The 20,417-nt window shown below is 49.6% G+C and overlaps 1 protein-coding gene across 4 annotated transcripts in view; it reads left to right on the plus strand.

Annotated features, from left to right (window-relative positions):
• Positions 1–3,370: 3,370 nt before the first annotated feature.
• ERGIC1 (endoplasmic reticulum-golgi intermediate compartment 1) overlaps positions 3,371–20,417 on the plus strand; it is a 106,636-nt gene continuing 89,589 nt past the window's right edge. The window contains exon 1 of one of the 4 annotated variants that reach the window (XM_055324891.1): positions 3,371–3,505. In XM_055324891.1, coding sequence (XP_055180866.1) covers positions 3,486–3,505 — 20 coding nt within the window. In that variant the 5' untranslated portion in view covers positions 3,371–3,485. Of the gene's footprint in view, positions 3,506–4,674; positions 5,296–16,674; positions 17,030–20,417 lie in introns of those variants that run through there. The other 3 variants (XM_055324890.1, XM_055324888.1, XM_055324887.1) reach the window with 3 other exon arrangements.

Here is a 20,417-nt window from a genome sequence, read left to right on the forward strand (position 1 = left end):
CCCACAACTTCGTAGCTTAAAATGAGCATTTATTATCTCACATAGTTTCTAAGGGCCAGGAATTCAGAGGCAGCTTGGCTTGGTGGTTCTGGCTCAGGGTGTTTTGTGAAGCTGTAGTTAGGCTATAGGTCAGAAATGTAGCTTTGAAGATTTGACTGGGACTAAGGATTCCCTTCCAGCATGGCTCACTCACGTGGCCAATGATGGAAAGCCTCAGCTCCTGGCCACACGGACTCCTCTATGTGGGGCTTGAGTATCTTTGTGACAAAGAAGCTGGCTTCCTCCAGAATAAGTGATTCAAGAGAGCCTAAGTGGAAGCCTTAATGCCCTTTGTGACTTTGGCTCAGGAGTTATACACTGTCATTTCTGCAATGTCCTGTTGGTTACCCAAGTCAGTCCTGTTTGTTGTGGGAGGATTGCACAAGGCATGGGAACTTCAGATGAAGAACATTGGTGGCTGGCTACCATAGGGTCCTACAAGATTAGTAATCCTAAAACCCAACTTTAAGTCACTCCTTAGGTCAAAGAGATCCAGAGCTTTCCCACATAATCTGATGTCCTTAGTCCCATCTTAGTCTTTTGGGGAGATGAATTACCTGGGACTAGCAGCCTGGTCTACTTAAAGACCCCCAACAGCCCCTAGAGATCCTTGTGGATGTGCTCCCTCCCCATCCTCTCTATTCAGTGGGAAGGCCTACTTCCCTGGGAAGCCTCTATGCAGCCTTTGACATATAGTCATTGTACCTCTGCCATGTGCAGGCCCTGGTTGGATGCTGGAATATAAGAGTGAGCAAACAGCCATCTATCCTCCCTGGAGAGCTTCCAGTCAGGATGGGAAGGTAGATATTAGCCAATTAACAATACTCACAAATTGTGACATACTCTCCCAAGGTGCCATGTGAACATATAACGGGGAGCCTGGCCAATTCTGCATATAATATTTGAGCTGTTGAGTACTTCACCAGTCTGAACAGGTGTATAAGCATTAGGTTTAGATGCAAATGCCTGAAAATCCAAAATAAAGGTAGCTTAAACAGCTTAAACAATAGGGATGCTTATTTCTCTCTCGCTTAGATGTCTGGGAAGATGTTTGAGGGCATATACTGTGCCACTCAATGACAGGGATCCAGGTTCCTTCTATCTTGTTGCTCTGCTCTGTATGACCTTCACCAGGTGGTTCAGGATGGTGGCATCCATATTCTGGGCAGCCATATGGAGAAAGGAGAGGGTAATATTTACCATCTATCCCTCTGGCTGCCACAAGATGCTTCCCCCATACATCTCAATGGCCAGAACTTAGTCACATGGCCACACCTAGTCAGTCGCAAGGGAGTTGAAAAATGCAACTTTTATTCTGAGCACCTATATGACCAGCCAAAAATTGGAGCTCCATCACCATGGAAAAATAATACTGACAGTCAACCCTATTTTGCATTACTCTATGTCAGGCACAGTCCTAAGCCCTTGACACATATCAACTCATTTCATCTTCACAATAGACCTGTGAGGAAGGTACTACTATTGCCCCCATTTTACAAGCGGGGAAACTGAGATACACTTACAAATGGGGGAACGGGTCAGTAAGTGGAGAAGCTGGAACATGAACCCTGAACCCATGTGGTATGGCTCCAAGGTCTGGGTGCTGTTCACATGGTTTACAGTTATGAAGAAAGGGAGAATAGGTCCTGGGGGACTGCCCATGTAGCAGGGTGAGAGACAAAAAAGGAAGTGCTCCAGGCAAAAAGAATAGCCCAAGCAAACCCTACCCCTCTTGGCTTCCAGGAACAAGGTCCTTTGCAGCAGCACCTCTCTCAAACTTAGATGTGCCAACAAATCTCCCGGAGATCATACTAAATGCACACCCAGAATTTGCTCCATGATGCCCAAGCAGCTGGCCTGTGGACTACAACCGGAGAGACTGTGGACCACATTTTGAGGTGGGGTTACATGTGATCAAAAGCTACCTCTGTGTGACTCCCTTCCTGTACAGGCCCAGCAAAGAGTGGTTTGAGCCTGGTGGCGGGCCACACAAGGACCTCACACCTTCCTGCCGTTCTAGACTTCCGGTTCAGGATAATTTCCTTCTCTCCAAACTGCCAGGCCACTTGTTGAATGAATGAATGAAAGAAAGAAAGAAAGAAAGAAAGAAAGAAAGAAAGAAAGAAAGAAATGCTGGAGGTGAGAGAGAGGGAGAGGCAGCTGGTCAGGCCATTGTGTATGCTCCAGGGGAAGATTTCGGTTCATTGCTCCCACCCCGCCAGACCCAGTGCTGGCACTGTGCATTCTGAATCCTCCCAGAGGAACAGGTACCGTGATTTTCCTCTATTTATAGATGAGGAAACTGCCCTCTGGTCCTGCTTTTAGATCCTGAGCGCGCACCTGCCTCCCCTGGGATTCTTCAAGCCCTGTGACAGAAACCTCGGAGGCGGGGGCCAGCGACACTACCCCAGGGGAAGTTCAGAAGTAGTTTCCTTTATTCCAGTCTTGTGTTACCTCAACTACCATCTCCTCTAATCCACCCATCCTGGAGGGAGATGCTGACTATCTGTGAATTTTGCAGGTTGAAGCTGAGGCTCAGCGAGGTGTGTGTGGGGGGCCAAGTCACAGAGCAGGTTGCAATCTGCGTGAGACAACCGGCCTGCCCTGTAGGGACCTGGCTCACAGCCAGCTCTCAGTGAAAACCGTTCGGATGAGCCCTAAGTGGAAGAGTGTTAGCAGAGGCAGCCAGGTGGTCCATCGCAATCACCTGGGCTGACGGAGCCCTTACCGGGTGCCAGGTACGGCACTAAGCCAGTCTCCCAGCTTTCTCATCCGACCCCCAGAAAAAAAAACCTTCAAATGTCATCGGTCTCTTTGGGCAGACGTGGAAAGCAGTGGGGGCTCAGAGTTGCCAAGTGTCTCTCCCAGAGAGGCACAGCAGGGAAATAAATGGTAGATCCACTTCATGAGTCTAGGACTGCCGACCTCCTCCCTTCTTAGAGCTAGACGCTGTGCGCGACCCAAATCTGGATTATTCATTCATTCAGTCCTCACAACTCAAGGTAACTGTGTCACGGATGCAAAAGAGCTCCGCAAGGCCGAGGCTTGGGGAGAAGGGAAGGAAAACACAGTGGGCGGCTCCCAAGGAGCCCGCCGCGCGCCCCCCGCGCGCCCCCCGCGCGCCCCCCGCGCGCCCCCCGCGCGCCCCGGCCCCGGCCCCGGCCCCGGAGGCCCGCCCCTCCCCCTCCGGCCCGCGGGCCCCTTTAACCGGGCGGCGGAAGGGGCGGCCGGGGGCGGGGCAGCGCCCAATGGGCTGCGCGGAGCGTCACTTCCCGGCGGCGGGAGGCGAGCGGCGGGTGTCGGGGCGGGGGCGGGGCGGGGGCGGCCGGCGGGGGCGGGGCGGCGGGAGGAGGCGTTGGCAGCGGGCTGGGACGCACGCGGCGCCGCGGGCCCCCGTCCCCCCGTCCCCCCGTCTGCAGCGCTCCCACCCCGGCGGCGGCGGCACGATGCCCTTTGACTTCAGGAGGTGAGTGTGGCGGGCGCGGCCGCAGGGGCCCCGGGCACCTCGCGGGAGCGGCCCCCAGCCCGGCGCACGCCTCGGCAGGCGCTCGGCGACCGGGGCGGGCCCCCCGCTGCACACAAAGCCGGCCGGAGCCTCGGGGGGCCCCCTCGTGCAGCGGGAGGCGAAGCACCCGCCTCCCGGCCGCCGCACCCCTTCCCTCCGCCGAGCCCCCTCCCCAGCCGGCCCGGACACCGCGCAGAGCCGCCGCGGCTGCCCCCATTAACTACCCGCGCAGCCCAGCGGGGAGCGAACGAGCCGCCCGCTCCTGCCCTTACGGAGCCTCCGGTCGCGGACCCCACCCCTACTGACAGGTGCGCCCCGGGCACCTCCAAGGAGCGCCCAGGGATCCGCAGGGGTCCGCTGCCCCGTACCGCCCGGCAGCAGCTGCAGGGTTTTAGGTTTCCACAGACTGAGGCCGCCCCAGCCTAGGCAGAACTGGAGGCCTCTGCCGGCCCGGTCCTGTGCTGAGTATGGGGGCACCATGGGAAGGGGAGGAGGTCAGGAGCCACGGGCAGGGCTCCCCAGAGGGCCTGGCCTGGCCTGGCCTTGGCTTCCTGCAGTCTCTACAATGGGTCCTTTGTGGGGTCCAGCTGCCTCATGGTCCACGCAGTTGTGCTAGGCTAGGCCTTCGGAGATCCTGCCTGGGAAGGGTCCCCGCCAGACTTTCCTCTGAGGTACGGGGTCCCAGGGGATGCCCTTGCCTGAGGCAGTGACATTGTGGGGGTCTGGCCAGGAAAATAGCAGGGCTTCAGTGCGGGGAAGAGCTGGATTAGAATCCTGGCTCTGCTCCCTCCACTGAGCGGCTCCGTATATTCTAGAAGTTAGGGATGAAGCCTCTAGGTTCAGACTTCCCCGAAGCTGTGCTACAGAGTGATTTGGGCAAGCGTCTGAACCCTCTCAGTATCTCTAAAATTCACTACCTGCAGGTTGGAGCTAAAATAAGGTCCTTACCCATGAGGATTGGTTGCATGAGAAGCATTTAATTCAGAGTCTTGTAGGGTTTAGAGTTCAGACGTAGGATGTCAGGAGATGAGGAGTTTCGTAAGGCCATTTCTTCGCCCATAAATAGGGATTCTGATGCCTACCTCCCCGGGGGAACTCTTCCTCCTTACCTGCCCCTTCCCTCTCTACAGGTAAGAGTGAAGTCAGGGTAAAGTGACAGCCTTCCCAGGAAGAAAGCCTGGCAGTGACCTCCATGCGCTGGTTGATGTGGTACTCCAGCCTTTCCCCGGCACCTATGCCATGTGGCAGACAGACATCTACCGACTTCCTCCTGCCCCTTCCATGAAGCCCAGAGGCTGGCACCAGGATCTCAGACAAATGCTTGCAGATCCAGGGCGGTTTCAGAGAAGGAAAGTTCCTCCGATGGAACAAGGGACAGTCCTTATACTGACAATTAACAGCGGGCCACAAGAGCTATGGTTGGCACATGGTTTCCTGGTTCCACAATGCCTCCCCTTACCAGTCTGATAATTAAGATTACTGGACTCCACCCCCCTCCTATGATTTAGTAGGTTTCAGTGATTTTTGACCTTGTTGGGGAAACTACCGCTTTTGGTCATTTCATCCTTTCACTCTGCACCTAACCCCTTAGGAGGAAGTTGAAGCTTCAGGCTGAGGGTCTTGCCTTGGACCTCATGGGAACTAGACTGAGGGGTGGGCCAGAGTCCCAGATCATGCACAGCTTCCAACCTGATGCCCGTTGAGTTGGAGGTTTGGAGTGCCCAGGTGCCTGGGGTCCCCTGCTTAATGAGGTATTGTTTTAATACATTTTCTTGAGGGCTTGGGCTTACCACAGAATAGAGGGAATAGATATCACCCCTTTGTATTTGTGCTTTGGAGGACAAGCCACTTGTACTGAGAACCCAGACTTTTTAAGATGCTAACCCTGGGGTTCAGTTTCTAAGGAAGGTTCCACCATTCCACCTACCTTCTTCCTCTTCAGTGTTCATTCATCAGATGTTTACCCTGCTCGGCCCTCTGCCACGTGGCCCACAGTACAGAGCTGGGTACGTGTGGCCCTGCCCTCTCAGCACTGCAGAGAAGGGAAGGAGGGCATCGCAGGTCCCAGGAGTGGGGTGTCTACCCCTGTACAGGCTCTGAAGACTTGATGTCTGTTCCCTTGTCACCTATGAGAGGGAGTTTTTTTTTTTTAATTTTTTATTGGTGTTCAATTTACCAACATACAGAATAACACCCAGTGCTCATCCCCTCAAGTGTCCCCCTCAGTGCCTGTCACCCACTCACCCCCACCCCCCGCCCTCCTCCCCTTCCACCACCCCTAGTTTGTTTCCCAGAGTTAGGAGTCTTTATGTTCTGTCTCCCTTTCTGACATTTCCCACACATTTCTTCTCCCTTCCCTTATATTCCCTTTCGCTATTATTTATATTCCCCAAATGAATGAGAACATACATTGTTTGTCCTTCTCCAATTGACTTACTTCACTCAGCATAATACCCTCCAGTTCCATCCACGTCGAAGCAAATGGTGGGTATTTGTCATTTCTAATGGCTGAGTAATATTCCATTGTATACATAAACCACATCTTCTTTATCCATTCATCTTTCGATGGACACCGAGGCTCCTTCCACAGTTTGGCTTTTATGGACATGGCTGCTAGAAACATCGGGGTGCAGGTGCCCCGGCGTTTCATTGCATCTGAATCTTTGGGGTAAATCCCTAACAGTGCAATTGCTGGGTCGTAGGGCAGGTCTATTTTTAACTCTTTGAGGAACCTCCACACAGTTTTCCAGAGTGGCTGCACCAGTTCACATTCCCACCAACAGTGTAGGAGGGTTCCCTTTTCTCCGCATCCTCTCCAGCATTTCTGGTTTCCTGCCTTGTTAATTTTCCCCATTCTCACTGGTGTGAGTTGGGATCTCATTGTGGTTTTGATTTGTATTTCCCTGATGGCAAGTGATGCAGAGCATTTTCTCATGTGCATATTGGCCATGTCTATGTCTTCTGAGAGGGAGTTTTAATCTTCATTTTAAATCAAAGGAATGAGAGGCTGCCCATAGAAGCTTTTTGCCCAGAGCCATATAGGGGTGAACTGATGGAGTTGAGATTTGAACTCAGCGGCTGTTAGCTAACTCTGGGAGAAAAGGGAACTCTTGGAGGGTCCCACCACCGGTCCGATCTCTTAAGAACTGTTGGGGAATGGAGAGGGGCCTACTGCGATTGGACACTCTCTCCAGTGTGAGGCCTGGAAGATAAACCAGGTTTCCTGCCTGTTTTGCTCGCCATACAACTAGCCAGAATCAGGAGGAGGCGGGGAGAGGAGGGGATAGCAGTCTCTTGCCCTCTTGCCCTTTCTTATCAATACTCCTTTTTTTCTCAGCGCATATGGGACCTTGTGCAGCTTACCTCCTGTGTGTTCCCCTGTCTGTGAAATGGGCACGAGAACAGTACCCATTGTTGAGAGGATTAAACGAGTCCATGTGTGTAAAGCATTTTAGACACAGTAAGCACCCAATATATTTTGACCACTATTTTCATTATTTGTATTATTTCATGTAAGCACCTGTATTTCCTAACACTGTGTAATTCACTTTAATTATCATGCTCATTCTCTTTCCCCCTCCCCTTAAAACATGAGCCCCCTAGGCCAAAGATTGTTATCTCTTTTCTTCCCTATCCTAATTCCAGTGCCTGGAACAGCATCTGGGCCAGACACGCCCTTGGAAATGTCTCTCCAGGTCTGTTCAAAGGAAGTCAAAGACAAGGTGTGATTTTGGTACGCCAACTCTTCCTTTACTGGGCAGATTTTGAGCTATTGGTGGAGAATTTTCCCTTCCTTCCTTGAATTTGCTCTCTCTAAACTGTTTCTGGGGGTTGGAGGAGGCAGGATCCTGGGGCTGCAAAGATAACTTGTGTTTGCTTTGCTCCTGTTGAATTGTTTCATTAATCACTGGCTGGCTGCTGTTGTGGAACTGGCCATATGACCCAGATCCGTGGGTGTTGGCTCTGACCATACCCAGTTCCGGCTGGCAGGGGTCAGTAGCACCTACCTCCCATTCAGCTTGAGGTGGGGGTGGGGGGTGGTTCCCAGAGGAGCCTGGGTACTGCTTTCAGACGGGGCGGAGATGACCAGCTTTCCCACAGTGGAGGCCCCGGAGCTGAAGCCCTAAGCCCTGGGTATGCTGCCACCCTGTTGCTGACCAGCCAAGCCATGGGACAATTAGTTTACCTTCTCAGAGCTTCAGCTTCTTTTTAAAGATAAGTGATAACCTTTACTGCTTCACCTGGTAGGGTAGATGTAGAGGCGAGAGGTATCTCTGTAAGGTAGGGCCCACCATGTAATCTATAGGGCCGAGTGCAAAATGAAAATGCAGAACCCCTTGTTGGAAAAGTGTTGAGGATTTCACGACAGTGACACCAGAGCATTAAAATAAGCATGGATCCCTCAGAGCTTGGATCCTACATAACTGCATAGGTCACATGCCCATGATGCCAGCCCTCCCCCCGCCCTCCAGCAGTGCCTTGGTTCGGCCTCCATTGCTTCAAGCCTTCCTCCAGGAGACCCCAGACCTTCTTGAGAGAACCCTGAGTGAGCTTTCCGAAGTTGACCTGTTTTTTTCTTTTTTCCGTAGTGAGCTTTCCACAGTTAACCTGATTTTCTCATGTCCTGATTTCAACCTTCAAACAGGGTCCTTGCTCTGAGGATCAAGTATGAATTCCTCAGCTCCTCATGTGGCTTTGTCTGAGGGAGGCCCCCCTCACTCCCTGCACCAAGCTAAGCCCCAGCTCAGGGGGCTCTGAGCACATAGTTAATGCTCAGCAGTTAGTTAACATGAGTGTCTAGTTCTACCCTGCCTCATTCCAGAAGGAACTTGGGGAAGCTGACAGAAACACATACTTTCCAACAATTTTTTTAAAGATTTATTTATTTATTTGAGAGAGAGGGAGAGAGCAAGTGAGAGTACATGGGCGGAGGGTTCTGGACAAAGAGAGAAACTTAAGCACACTCCATGCTGAGCATGGAGCCTGATGTGAGGCCTCATCCCACGACCCTGAGATCATGAGCTGAGCCAAAATCAAGAGTTGGATGCTTAACTGACTGAGCCACCCAGGTACCTCTATTTTACAATTTTTTAAAAACATAAATGGGCTTAAAAATGAGGTCAAAAGGGAAATGAAGATTAGACCAGAGGAAACATGATGTGAAAATGAAGTCTGTATTTTGTTTATTGAGCACTTACTAGCACCTGACACTGTTCCAAGGATGTCACATATACCAACTCATTTAACCCCACAGCACCCCTACAAGGCAGACAGTGGTGTCGTCCCCCTTTATAGGTGAGCCACTGAGATGCAGCAGAGTCAGGAGCAGTGTGGGTCCGCAGAAGGTTCTAGGGTTGAATCTGGCTCCAGAGCCCCACTTGTCAGCTGTAGGCTCATCTCTAAAGCTTTTCCCCTTTCATTCACCAAGTTCAGAGAGAATGGAAATCTTCTCTGATTGGATTCAGTGGCTTTCTCATCTCTAATTCTTTCCTTACAGGGATCATTAAGCTTAAAGTCATCAGCTCGCTCTTTCTTTCTTACTTTTTTTTTTAAATTTTTTTTTTTTTTTTTTTTTTTATGATAGGCACACAGTGAGAGAGAGAGGCAGAGACATAGGCAGAGGGTGAAGCAGGCTCCATGCACCGGGAGCCCGACGTGGGATTTGATCCCGGGTCTCCAGGATCGTGCCCTGGGCCAAAGGCAGGCGCTAAACCACTGCGCCACCCAGGGATCCTTTTTTTTTTTTTTTTTTTTTTAACCAGCCTCATTTGGCCTGACATCTGATTCAGAAATTGTCTTTAAAGACACCCAGTAATAGAATGCCTGGGTGGCTCAGTGGTTGAGCATCTGCCTTTGGCTCAGGCGTGATCCCTCGGTCTTGAGATCGAGTCCTTCATCAGGCTCCCCAGGGGGAGCCTGCTTCTCCCTCTGCCCGTGTCTTCTGCCTCTCTCTCTCTCTCTCTCTCTCTCTCTGTCTCTCATGAATAAATAAATAAAATCTTAAAAAGAAAAAGATGCCCACTAACAGTCTTACACTAACTTGGAGCATCGTACTCTGGAGGGTCCAGGTTTTCCCACATTGGCCCCTGGGGCTTTCAGGCATAGAGCATATGTTTACCTGCACCTCTGGACATGTGATGAGATGGAAATCTCTCCTCTCAAGGCAGTTTGGGTTCCTGACTGTGATACCTAATATCTTGAGACAGTGCTGTGGCCAGCTGTGGCCTTGTTAAGTGCCGTTTCCCAACTGGTGATCCTTATGTTTTATTCTGGAGTTGCTGCTAGGTGGTTTTCTTCATGCTTTAGAGGGGCAGGCAGGGTCTGAGGAGGGCATTTGGGTGAGACTTACCCACCACCTCTACATCAGTGGCCCTTGACACTGGCTGTGAGTTGGGATCACTGGAGGAGTTTTTAAAAAGTCCCCCAAGTCAGGCTACACTCCAGACCCAATGATGGGGCTCTGAGGGTGGGGGATCAGGTATCAGTGTTCTTTTAAAGGCCCTCACATGACTCCATTGCACAGTGGTGATAGGAGATGGTTAAAATTGGGAGAAGCAATAGGAAGCAGAGCTGAGAGCTCTAGGGCAGCTTGGAGGGAAGGCTGGGAGTGGAATCTGGTCCCACCTGTCACTCCCATGTGACCTTCAGCAAGCCACCTCCCTACTCTGGGACTGTTCCTCCCTCACCAGTCAAGTGGTCGATACCTTTCCATCTATGCCCTTGCTCTTCGGAGTGTGGTCCCAGACCAGCAGCTTCAGCATCACCTGTGAACCTCTGGGGATTGCAGAATCTCAGTATCCACCCCAAATTAATAAGCTCCCCAGGTGATTTGGATGTGGTGTACAGTTCCCAAAGCCCTGCCCTATTTGACTGACTTGACACAGGATCTCCCAGTCTGTGCTGCATACTGTGTCCCTTGCTTAGAGATTCATGACGTGTGTACCTTCCTAAAGGCTCTGAGAAGTCCTGCATGAGAGGGAGTGGAGTCACTTGGTTCAGCCCAGCTTTTGCCAAACTATCGTCAAAGCCACCCTGTTGTTCACAGGGCGCCCTGTACCATTTCTCAGAATATAGCATGGGAAACAGCCCTAATTGATCCTTTAAGGAAGTAGGAATTAGCTTAATTGTCTGTTGTCAGTTTTAACATTATATGCAGAAAAAGTATAGGACAGGAAAAAAAACACCACCTCTATCACTAGTATGTGTTTTTAAGAGTCTTGACCCCTGGGAGAGGCAGGAGAAACTCAGGGTTCCCTGTACTGCCGAGAGCGAGGGGATATGGAGGTGCTTTGCAAATCTACTCACCCTGAGTGGGCTTTATTGTTCCTATTCTACATTCAGGGAAATGGACCTCAGAGATGATGAATCACACAGCTGGTGCATCAAGGGGCCCCTGGGGACTGGTACCCCTGCCAGTGTAATCCTTCCCCTGGAGCCCCTTGCTCCTGTAACCCACGGGACAGCACAGCTGGACAGGAAGCATGATCCCTCTGAAGTGGAATCAATGTTCTGTTTCTCCAAAAAGGTGGAAACCCTGCTGGAGATGAGAGGCCTGGCTGTTACGAAACCAAAGTACAGTCACAGGTCCCTGAAACACTGGGTCCTGGTGTTGGTGGCAGAAACCCCTTCGTGGCATTAGATTTTCTGTCTTGCATTCCAGCCCAGGGCTGGAATCTCTTTGGAGGAGGAAAGAAGGCAATGATAATCTTAGCTAGTAATGCCTGATGGTTCCTCAGCTTGTGGGTGGAGTGCTGTGCCCGTCATGTCATTGGATTTAAAAGTCACTCTGGCTCCACAATATAGACACAGTTATTAGTAATTTATTTTCTTTTTTAAATTAACATACAAAAAATGGACTTTTGGTGTACTCTTCTATGAAATTCAAGGCATCATCTCATATAACCACCCCCTTCCCCTGTGTAGATACAGAACAGTTCTTTCACTGTGAGAAATTCGCACACCATGACTCTGTGGTCACACTACTTCAGTTTTTTAAAAATTATGGTGGAACACTTAAGATGAGATCTGCCCTCTTAACAAATTTTTAAGCTTGCAGTATTGTTAACTATAGGTTGTACAGAAGATCTCTAGGACTTACTCATCTCGTATGACTGGAACTTTAGACTCCTCGAAGAGCAACTCCCTGTTGCCCCCTCTCCCCAGCCCCGGCACCCACTATTCTACTCCCTAATTTTACAGGTTTCATTCTGTCAGATACTGCATGTAAGGGCATGTCAGGTCATATCTCTCCTCCTGTGACTAGCTTGTTTCACTTAGCAGAACACCCTCAAGGTTAATCCATATCATTGCACATGGCAGGGTTTTCTTTTTTTAAGGCTGAAGAATACTCTACTGTGTGTCTGTACCACATTTTCTTGATCCGTTCATCTGTCCATGGGCATTTAGGTTGTCTCCCCATCTTGGCTATTGTGATGAATGCTGCCTTGAGCTTGGGGTGCAGATCATCTCTTCAGGACCCTGGTTTCAGCTCTTTTGGATAAATACCCAGTTGTGAGATTGCTGGATCCTAGGAAGTTTCTATTTTTAACTTTCTGAGGAGCCTCCACACTTTTGTCCAGAGCAGCTGCATCACTTTGCATTCCCACCAACAGTATACAAGCGTTCCTCTTTGTCCACATCCTGGACAACACTTCTGTCTGATGGTGGCCATCCTAGCAGGTGTGAGGTGCTATCTCATTGTGGTTTTGATTTGCATTTCCCTGACCATCAATGATGATGAACAGCTTTTCATGCACCTGTCAGCCATTCGTACGTCTTGGGAGAAATGTTTATATATAGATCTATGGTGAGAGGAAATGATTGGTTGGTCACATACCCTGAAGCCATTTTGGTGGGTGATTTGGTGCAGGCTGTGCTGTAGCCCATGGGAAAGCAACACTCCACTGGGAAGGGGCAGCTCCAATGAGACTCTGTGGTTGGTTGCTCCTCAGATTCCCCAGTTTTTCAGGAAATGATGAAAATCTTATAAATTGTGTGAAAACAGTTAGTAATCATTTCTAATTTTATTTTTGTTGAACATGATACTGGGTCAAACCAACGCCTTCCTAGAGCTGACAAGGGCCTGTGGCTGGCAGCATGCCATCTGTGTGTCACACATACCAGTGTGACCACATGCTGGCTGGATGGACAGGACTTGGGGCAGAGCCCCTGGACTCTTGGAGGTGGACTGGTGGACTTGGAGCCCGAGGCAGAGAAGTGAGGGATCCATGGGTGTGGGCAGAGGTAGCCTTGAGGCCTGGGGCTTCCTTCCTCTGGGTGGTGATGGGACGACCCCGCCAGTTCTGCCACTGGACCTTGCCTTCCTCTCCAGCAGTCCCGGGGCTAAGTAATACTCCCTTGCTCCAGATCCTTTAATATCTTTAGCTTCCAGGGCATATCTTGCAGGTGACCTTCGCAGGACTGTGTTGTGATAACAAGAGTGCCCATGATAGTCCCCATTTAGGCTAATGGGCTTTCTTGGATTCCCTCAGTTGATCACCACGTTGGGTAGGAGCCATTTTTTATTCCCTTTTGTCTGGTGAGGCTGCTGGGCAGAAAGAAGGGACAGGACATGACTAAGGTCACACAAACTGCGGGTAACACAGCTGAGACTTGAGGGCTCATCTGTGATGCCAGAGCTTGCTTTCTTTCTTTCTTTCTTTTTTTTAAAGATTTTATTTATTTATTCATGATAGACATAGAGAGAGAGAGAGGCAGAGACACAGGCAGAGGGAGAAGGAGGCTCCATGCCGGGAGCCCGCACACAGGACTGGGAGCCCGACACAGGACTCGATCCCGGGACTCCAGGATCACGCCCTGGGCCGAAGGCCGCTGAGCCACCCAGGCTTCCCCCAGAGTTGACTTTCTTAACCATACTCTTGTGCCCTGGAGGTACGTGTTGTCACCTTGAATTTTGGCAGGCCACTCCATGGACATGCCTGATGTTATCTGTCATCTTTTCTTTTTTTAAAAATCAATTAACATATATATTATTAGTTTCAGAGGTAGAGTTCAGTGATTCATCAGTCTTCTATAACACCCAGTGCTCATTACATCATGTGCTGTCCTCGATGCCCATCACCCAGTGACCTCTTCCCCTACTCCCTTCCCCTCCAGTGATCCTCAGTTGGTTTTTTCTGATTGAGTCTCTTATGGTTTATCTCCCTCTCTGATTTTGTCTTGCTTTTTCCCCCCTTCCTTCCCCTATGCTCCTCTGTTTTGTTTCTTAAATTCCACATGAGTGAAATCATATGATAATTGACTTTCTCTGATTGACTTATTTCACTTAGCATAATACCCTCCAGTTCCATCCACATTGTTGCAAATGGCAAGATTTCATTTTTTTTGATGGCTGAGTAGTATTCTGTTGTGTGTGTGTGTGTGTGTGTGTGTGTGTGTGTGTATATATATATATATATATATATATATATATATACCACCTCTTCTTTATCCATTCATCTGTTGGTGGACACCTGGGCTCTTTCCATTGTTTGGCTATTGTGGACATTGTTGCTATAAACATTGGGGTGCAAATCTCCTTTTGGATCCCAACATTTGTATCTTTGGGGTAGATACCTAGTAGTGCAATTGCTGTGTGGTAGGGTAGCTCTATTTTTAACTTTTTGAGGAACCTTCATACTATTTTCCAGAGTGGCTGTACCAGCTTGCATTTCTACCAACAGTGTAAGAGGGTTCCCCTTTCTCTGCATCCTCACCAACACCTGTTGTTTCCTGAGTTAATTTTAGCCATTCTGACTGCTGTGAGGTGGTATCTCATTGTAGTTTTGATTTATATTTCTCTCATGCTGAGTGATGTTGAACATTTTTTCATGTGTTTGCTGGCCATTTGTATGTCTTCTTTGGAGAAATGTCTGTTCAGGTCTTCTGCCTGTTTCTTGATTGGATTATTTGTTCTTTGGGTGTCGAGTTTGATAAGCTCTTTCTAGATTTGGATACTAGCCCTTTATCTGATGTTTCATTTGCAGATATCTTCTCCCATTCTGTAGATTGACTTTTTAGTTTTGTTGACTGTCTCCTTTGCTGTGCAAAAGCTTTTTATCTTGATGAGGTCTCACTTGTTCATTTTTTGCCTTTGTTTCCCTTGCCTTTGGAGACATGTCTAGCCAGGAGTTGCTACGGCCAATGTTACCTGCCATCTAGTTAGTTGTGTTTACAGTTTGTCTCTCTGAAAGCCTTGGAGGGATTCTGGGTCACTGTAGAGGAGGCCGGGCCTGGATGATAGTTTCCTGTCACCATACACATCTGTGGGGCAGGAGATTACGGCTAGTGAGCCCCTGCTGCGGAGCCAAGCAGAGGGGTGCAGCCATTCCACCGGGGAGCAGCTGGAGCTGGTCTTTGGAGCCCCTGGCAGCAGGCAGGAGTGGGCTGTAGTGGTGGAGCCAGTTGGTCACTGAATATATCTATTGGGACCCTATAGTGTGCCAGGCTCAGTTCTAGAAGCTGGGGGATATATGCACTGGGCCAAATAGAAATCCTCCCCTCCCTAACCCCCAAACTCATGAGACTTGTTTTATTTCTGGCATCTGCTTCTCTTTCTCTCTCTCTCACTCTTTTTAATTAAATACACTTTTTTGGGGGAGGGAATAATTTAGATTTACAGAAAAGTGGTAAAGATAATACAGATACCCTCATCCGGCTTTTCCCACGGTTCACACCAAACATTACTGCCCCTGTCACAGCTAAAAAACTGATATTGGTACATTATTATTAACTGAATCTGGACTTTATGTGGATTTCACCTGTTTTCCACTCTGGTCCTTTTACTGCTCCAGGATTCAATCCAAGCTCCTACATCACATCCAGTGCTCATGCCTCCCCTGTCTCCTGTGGTTGAGGACAGTTCCACAGTCCTTGCTTTTCATGACCATGGCAGACCTGGGGAACACTGTCTAGTGTCTTCAGGAATGTCCTCCAGTTTGGATTTGTCTGATGTTTTCTCATGACTAGACAGGGCTGTGGGTGGAGTGCTTTCTTGGTGCCTATTTTCGGGGGTACTGCAAGACATCACTGGTGGCCTTCACCTTCTGCTGGCTTAGGCAGCATTGCCAGGCTGCCCCTGTACTGCCTGCCCCCCCCCCCCCCTTGATCAGCTGTCTTTCTCCCTACCTTCTTCATGGCGAAGTTGTCCTGTAAGGAGGGGCATTGCAGTAGGAACCACCTATCTCATGGGAGGGGGTAGGAGGTGTCGTCATGGCTTGGGTGGTCTGACACCATCATCCCCACTCTTTCCCTTACTCCCTGGGCTCTTTGAAAGAAGAGCTGAGAACAAGGCCTGTCGGGGAGTGAGGCCTGTAAGAGAAACCTTGAAAGGACTAGGAGTATTTCATCCAGTGCAGGGGGGTGGTTTAAAGATTTGTCCCACAGTATTTTAGGCCCCTGACAGTAGACAGGATGGTGGGCCTGTCCTGAGCCAATTCCTGTGGACCCAGGAGGTGGCTATTGGCTTGGGTGAGAGCATCTCCCTGTTGGTCTCCACCAGCTGAAATCTCACCTGCCCTGCTCAGCCACCCATAGTCACCACCTCCTCCATGAAGCCTTTCCTGTTCTTCCTGAGTGGCAATGCCCTCCCTGACTGAGCCAGCTCCTCCTCTCTCCATCTGTCTCTGTGCTACATGCCTCCCTTGCTCCCTTGCTCCCTTGCTCCCTTCCTGTTCAGCTCAAAGGACTCCAGGCTATGGCAGTGTCACACTTGTGCTCTCTTCTGCAGGACCCAGCCCAGGGACTGGCACAGAGGGCATGGCAATCCCTGGGTGATGTGCTTAGCAGAGGCACATGGCATTGTGGCAGAGGAAGGGCTTTGTCCATCTCCAACAGTCCAGTTCAAGATTCAGCTGCACTACTTCCTAAATGTTTGACTTTGGGCAGGATGCTTCACACCTCTGAGCCTCATTTGCCTCATCGCAAGACAAGCCAAAGAATCAGTAGTGCCTGGCTCCCAAGATTGTCATGAGGGTTAATTGAGTTTGTCTCTATGAAACCCTTAAGACTGCCTGGCATCTGTTAGGTACTCAGTAATTATTTGTTACAGAAAAAAAGCACCAGTAAATCCAGACTATCATAGAAGATTTCCAGGTTGGCAGAAAATTGGACTAGAGATGCCTCCTTTATATTAGCCTAAGTCAGCTAATTTCTATAAACAACCTGAAAACTGCAGTGATTTAATGCAATGGAAGTTCATTTCTCATTCACATAAAGTCCCAAAATGGCTGGGGATGCTCTGCCCTTCACAAGTACCCAGAAACCCAGGTTCCTTCCATCTTGTGGCTCTGTCCTCCCTGAGGCTGTGTTGGATCTTCTCTCAGGCCTGGCAGTGGGGAGACAAGGGGAGATGTGGAAGGCTAAGTGGAAGATGTGGATACAGCACCATCATTTCCGTCTTGACCAAGGGACATGCTCCCACCCAGCTGCAGGAGTGGCCAGGAGACCCAGGCAGGCCATGTGCCAGGAAGAAGAGAAAAGGATGGGGTAAGATGTGCCTGTCACTAGCAGAGGTGGTAACTCCTCTCATTACTTCTCAGCCTTCCACCATTCTGGTATCAGCTCCATAAATTGGGGGCATATTCCTAAACAACATATAACATTAATAATTTTTCTCTAAAGTATTCAATTTTTAAACCATATTTTTATTTAGAAAAGCTAGCTTGAGAACATCTTTGAAAATGGCGAAGCAGTGTCCCCTGCCATAAATAGTTACCAATAATTGCAGGGCTGTTCCATTCCAGCTAGCTGGTGCCTGCCAAAGTTGTTGAGTCTGTTTTTTTAAAAAAAAAAAAAAAAAAAAAAAGGACATTGGCCATAGCCAGAAAGATGAGAGGTTGGCCACAGAATAGCACTGCCTGAGGGCAGCCCGGTGGCTCAGCAGTTTAGCACTGCCTTCAGCCCAGGGCATGATCCTGGGGTCCCAGGATCGAGTCCCACCTCGGGCTCCCTGCATAGAGCCTGCTTCTCCCTCTGCCTGTGCCTCTCTCTCTGTGTGTGTCTCTCATGAATAAATAAATAAATAATAAATAAAATCTTAAAAAAAAAAAAAAAAAAGGAATAGCACTGCCTGAGACTTCTTTGATGTTCTCAGAATGTTCAAGTGAGAACTCAGCAGGAATGTGTGAAGCCTAATGCCATTTAGCTACCTAGTCCCCATCTTACCTGAAATCACCCCAGGTCATACTGGTGGCCCAGGTGCCACACTTTGGGAAATACTGGCTTCAGAGACAACTAGCACACAATATGTACAAATCCAAAACTTGGTGCAGGGAGAGGTGGATGAGATTCACCATTTTACCTCATAGCATGTTTGCATCTTGACCTATGAGGGAGGGATTAATGTGTCACTTAGCCAATAGGGAAACTGAGGCCCAGGGCAGGACCTGACCCTCTCTACCCACCCACCCCAACCCCTTCTCTCCCACTCTGAGGGCCATACGGCAGATTCCAGTGCCCCTTCCACCATCCCTGGCTGCTGTCTTTGGTTGGGGAAGGCTAACTTCTGTAGATGCAGCTGGTCTGGACCAAGATAGTGTATTCATGCTGCCCTCCGTCCTTCTGTCACTGGCACCCATCACCTGCCCGGTGCATGTGGCTGTGTTTGCACAGGAATGCTGGCCTCCCTGGGCTGCTTTGAGGAGCCTGGAAATCAGAAGGCAGCCCTGGGCCTGTTTGGGAACTTGTCACCCACTCACTGGCCCAGTGGGTGAAATTAATTTGTTTGGGGACAGCATCAGTTGCTTCTGGAACCTGGGAAACTGCTTTGCTGCATGCTGTTGAAGGGAGGGCTCCCCATGTGTCCCATCATGCCTTTTTGATATTGTTTTGTCCTCTGGACTGCGGCAGAGTCCTCAAGTGATTTGTTCACAGAGTAGAGGCGTCAGCTTCCTCGCCTAGTTCTCCTCCCCCATGTCCCATACCTGTCAGTTATAGCAGCGTCCCGCCCCGCCCACTGGGAACAGGGGGTGTGTCCCGGCTCCCAGGCCATGGCCTAAAAGGTATTGTTACTCCCCTAGTGGAGGGGAGGAGGTGGAGGCTCAGGGAAGTGGGATTCATTCATTCATTCATTCATTCATTCATTCACCATTCATTTAAAGACTTATTGAGGAGGATTCCAAGGAAAACAAGACTGACTGACTTTGTCTTTACCTTCGTGATGCTTCCAGGCTAGTGGGGAACAACTATGGGCAATGGTGAACAAGCAGTGGCATAAAAGGTTATTTTTTATTGTGGTGAGTACTGCGAAGGCAGGAAAAGTAGATGGGGGTGGCAAAGAATTTGTAGAGGAGGAACTAACTGGATTAGCATGGCCATCTGGAACCCTTCCTCCAAAAAGATCCTCCCAGACTGCCTCTTCAGTCTGATTTGGGTCGTTCCCTACCCCTTGCTTGGCCAAACCTTTATATCACCCCTGGACACGTCCTTTGGATCATTTAGTGTATTTTGTCATTTAACGTTCCTTGTTGTTGGAGTCTAAAGTCTTGAGAGCAGGGACCAAATCTATTTGCTCATTGCCTGGTCCTTGGTGCTGACGCCACAAGCCTGCACACAGGATGGTGCTCAGAGAATATTTATTAAATGAAGGAAGGAGAGGGGCAGGTTGGAAGGGGCCAACCCCAAAAAGGTGAGATTCCCCACCCGCCTGGCACCTGGCAGAGAGCTCCAACTTCACCGAGATTGGATGCTTTGTTACCAGATCCTTTGTTTGGAAATGTGCCTAGTTTTCTCCTAAGGGTACATCTGAAAGGATTTATTTCTCTAGCAGTGAGAATGGAAAATGTTTCCTACTGACTTTGTCTTGAGGAATTGGGAAATCAGACATTACTTGGGCCTGCCCAAAGTGGGAATGGGTGGCTGGCTGCCTGTCCAAACGGTGTGCCACCGGGTAACCCCCCCTCCCCCATCCTCACTGGCTTCCCTTGCTTGGAATGGCACGGTAGCTGCCACAGAGGTTGGGAAGTTGGGAAGGAGAGGACATTTGACATTCCACACTCAACCGCAGCCCAGGGGTTAGCCCTAATTGTTCCCATTTTGAATAGATAGGCTCAGAGCGATTGAGGGCTTGGCCCAAAGTCATGTAGCTAACAACGTAACAGAACCAGCCCCTAAACTCAAGGCTTTCTGACCCCAGAAAGTAATGCTTTCTGTTAGATACCTGACCCTGGAAGCTCAGCTTGCTCAATTTTCAGTTTCAGTTGAGCCTTTCTGTTCAATCTAGAATGGGTGGGTTTCCCTAATCACCAGGGTCCTGCATACCACCCCCCCACTCCACAGCCCCAGGGCCTTGTCAGGTCCCAGATGGGCCTAGGATTCTACATTTTCAGAGTATCCTCAGTGATTCTTTTTTTTTTTTTTTTCCTCAGTGATTTTTAGGATTAGGTAGGCTGGGAAAAGCCCTGAGGAAGGCTTCATGGTTGTAATTCAAATGTAATCCTGAAGTTGAGCATCACACATCTGAAATAACTTAATTGTCCATGATCAGGAGTGTCCTGAGGGATTCAAGAGTTTAGAAAGCCCTTAGAAGATGAAGTGTGATCTGGAGATGATTGTTTTCTCTGTAGATGAGGACGCTGAGGTTCAGAGGATTCACACAGCTGGAAAGGGACGCGGAGCACAGCTTTCCTGGACTTGACTCCCATCCCCGTCTAGTTTGCTGGGGGAGGCGTTTGCATCTTGGTGAGTGCTAGTTAGGTACTCAGATCCTTGCCAACGATGCAGCTGGGGGTTTCAACCCCTCTGTGTCCCTGGTACAGAGAACTAGACCTGACTTGTTCTCCGCAGTCAGATATTTCTGGAAGGAGGGAAGTGAGATGTTTCAGATGTTAGACAGTTGGGGGTGGGGGTGATTATAGAAGTAAATGTGTCCTGAGTG

Source organism: Nyctereutes procyonoides, unplaced genomic scaffold (genome assembly GCF_905146905.1).
Source record: "Nyctereutes procyonoides isolate TBG_1078 unplaced genomic scaffold, NYPRO_anot_genome, whole genome shotgun sequence".
NCBI lineage: Eukaryota > Metazoa > Chordata > Mammalia > Carnivora > Canidae > Nyctereutes > Nyctereutes procyonoides.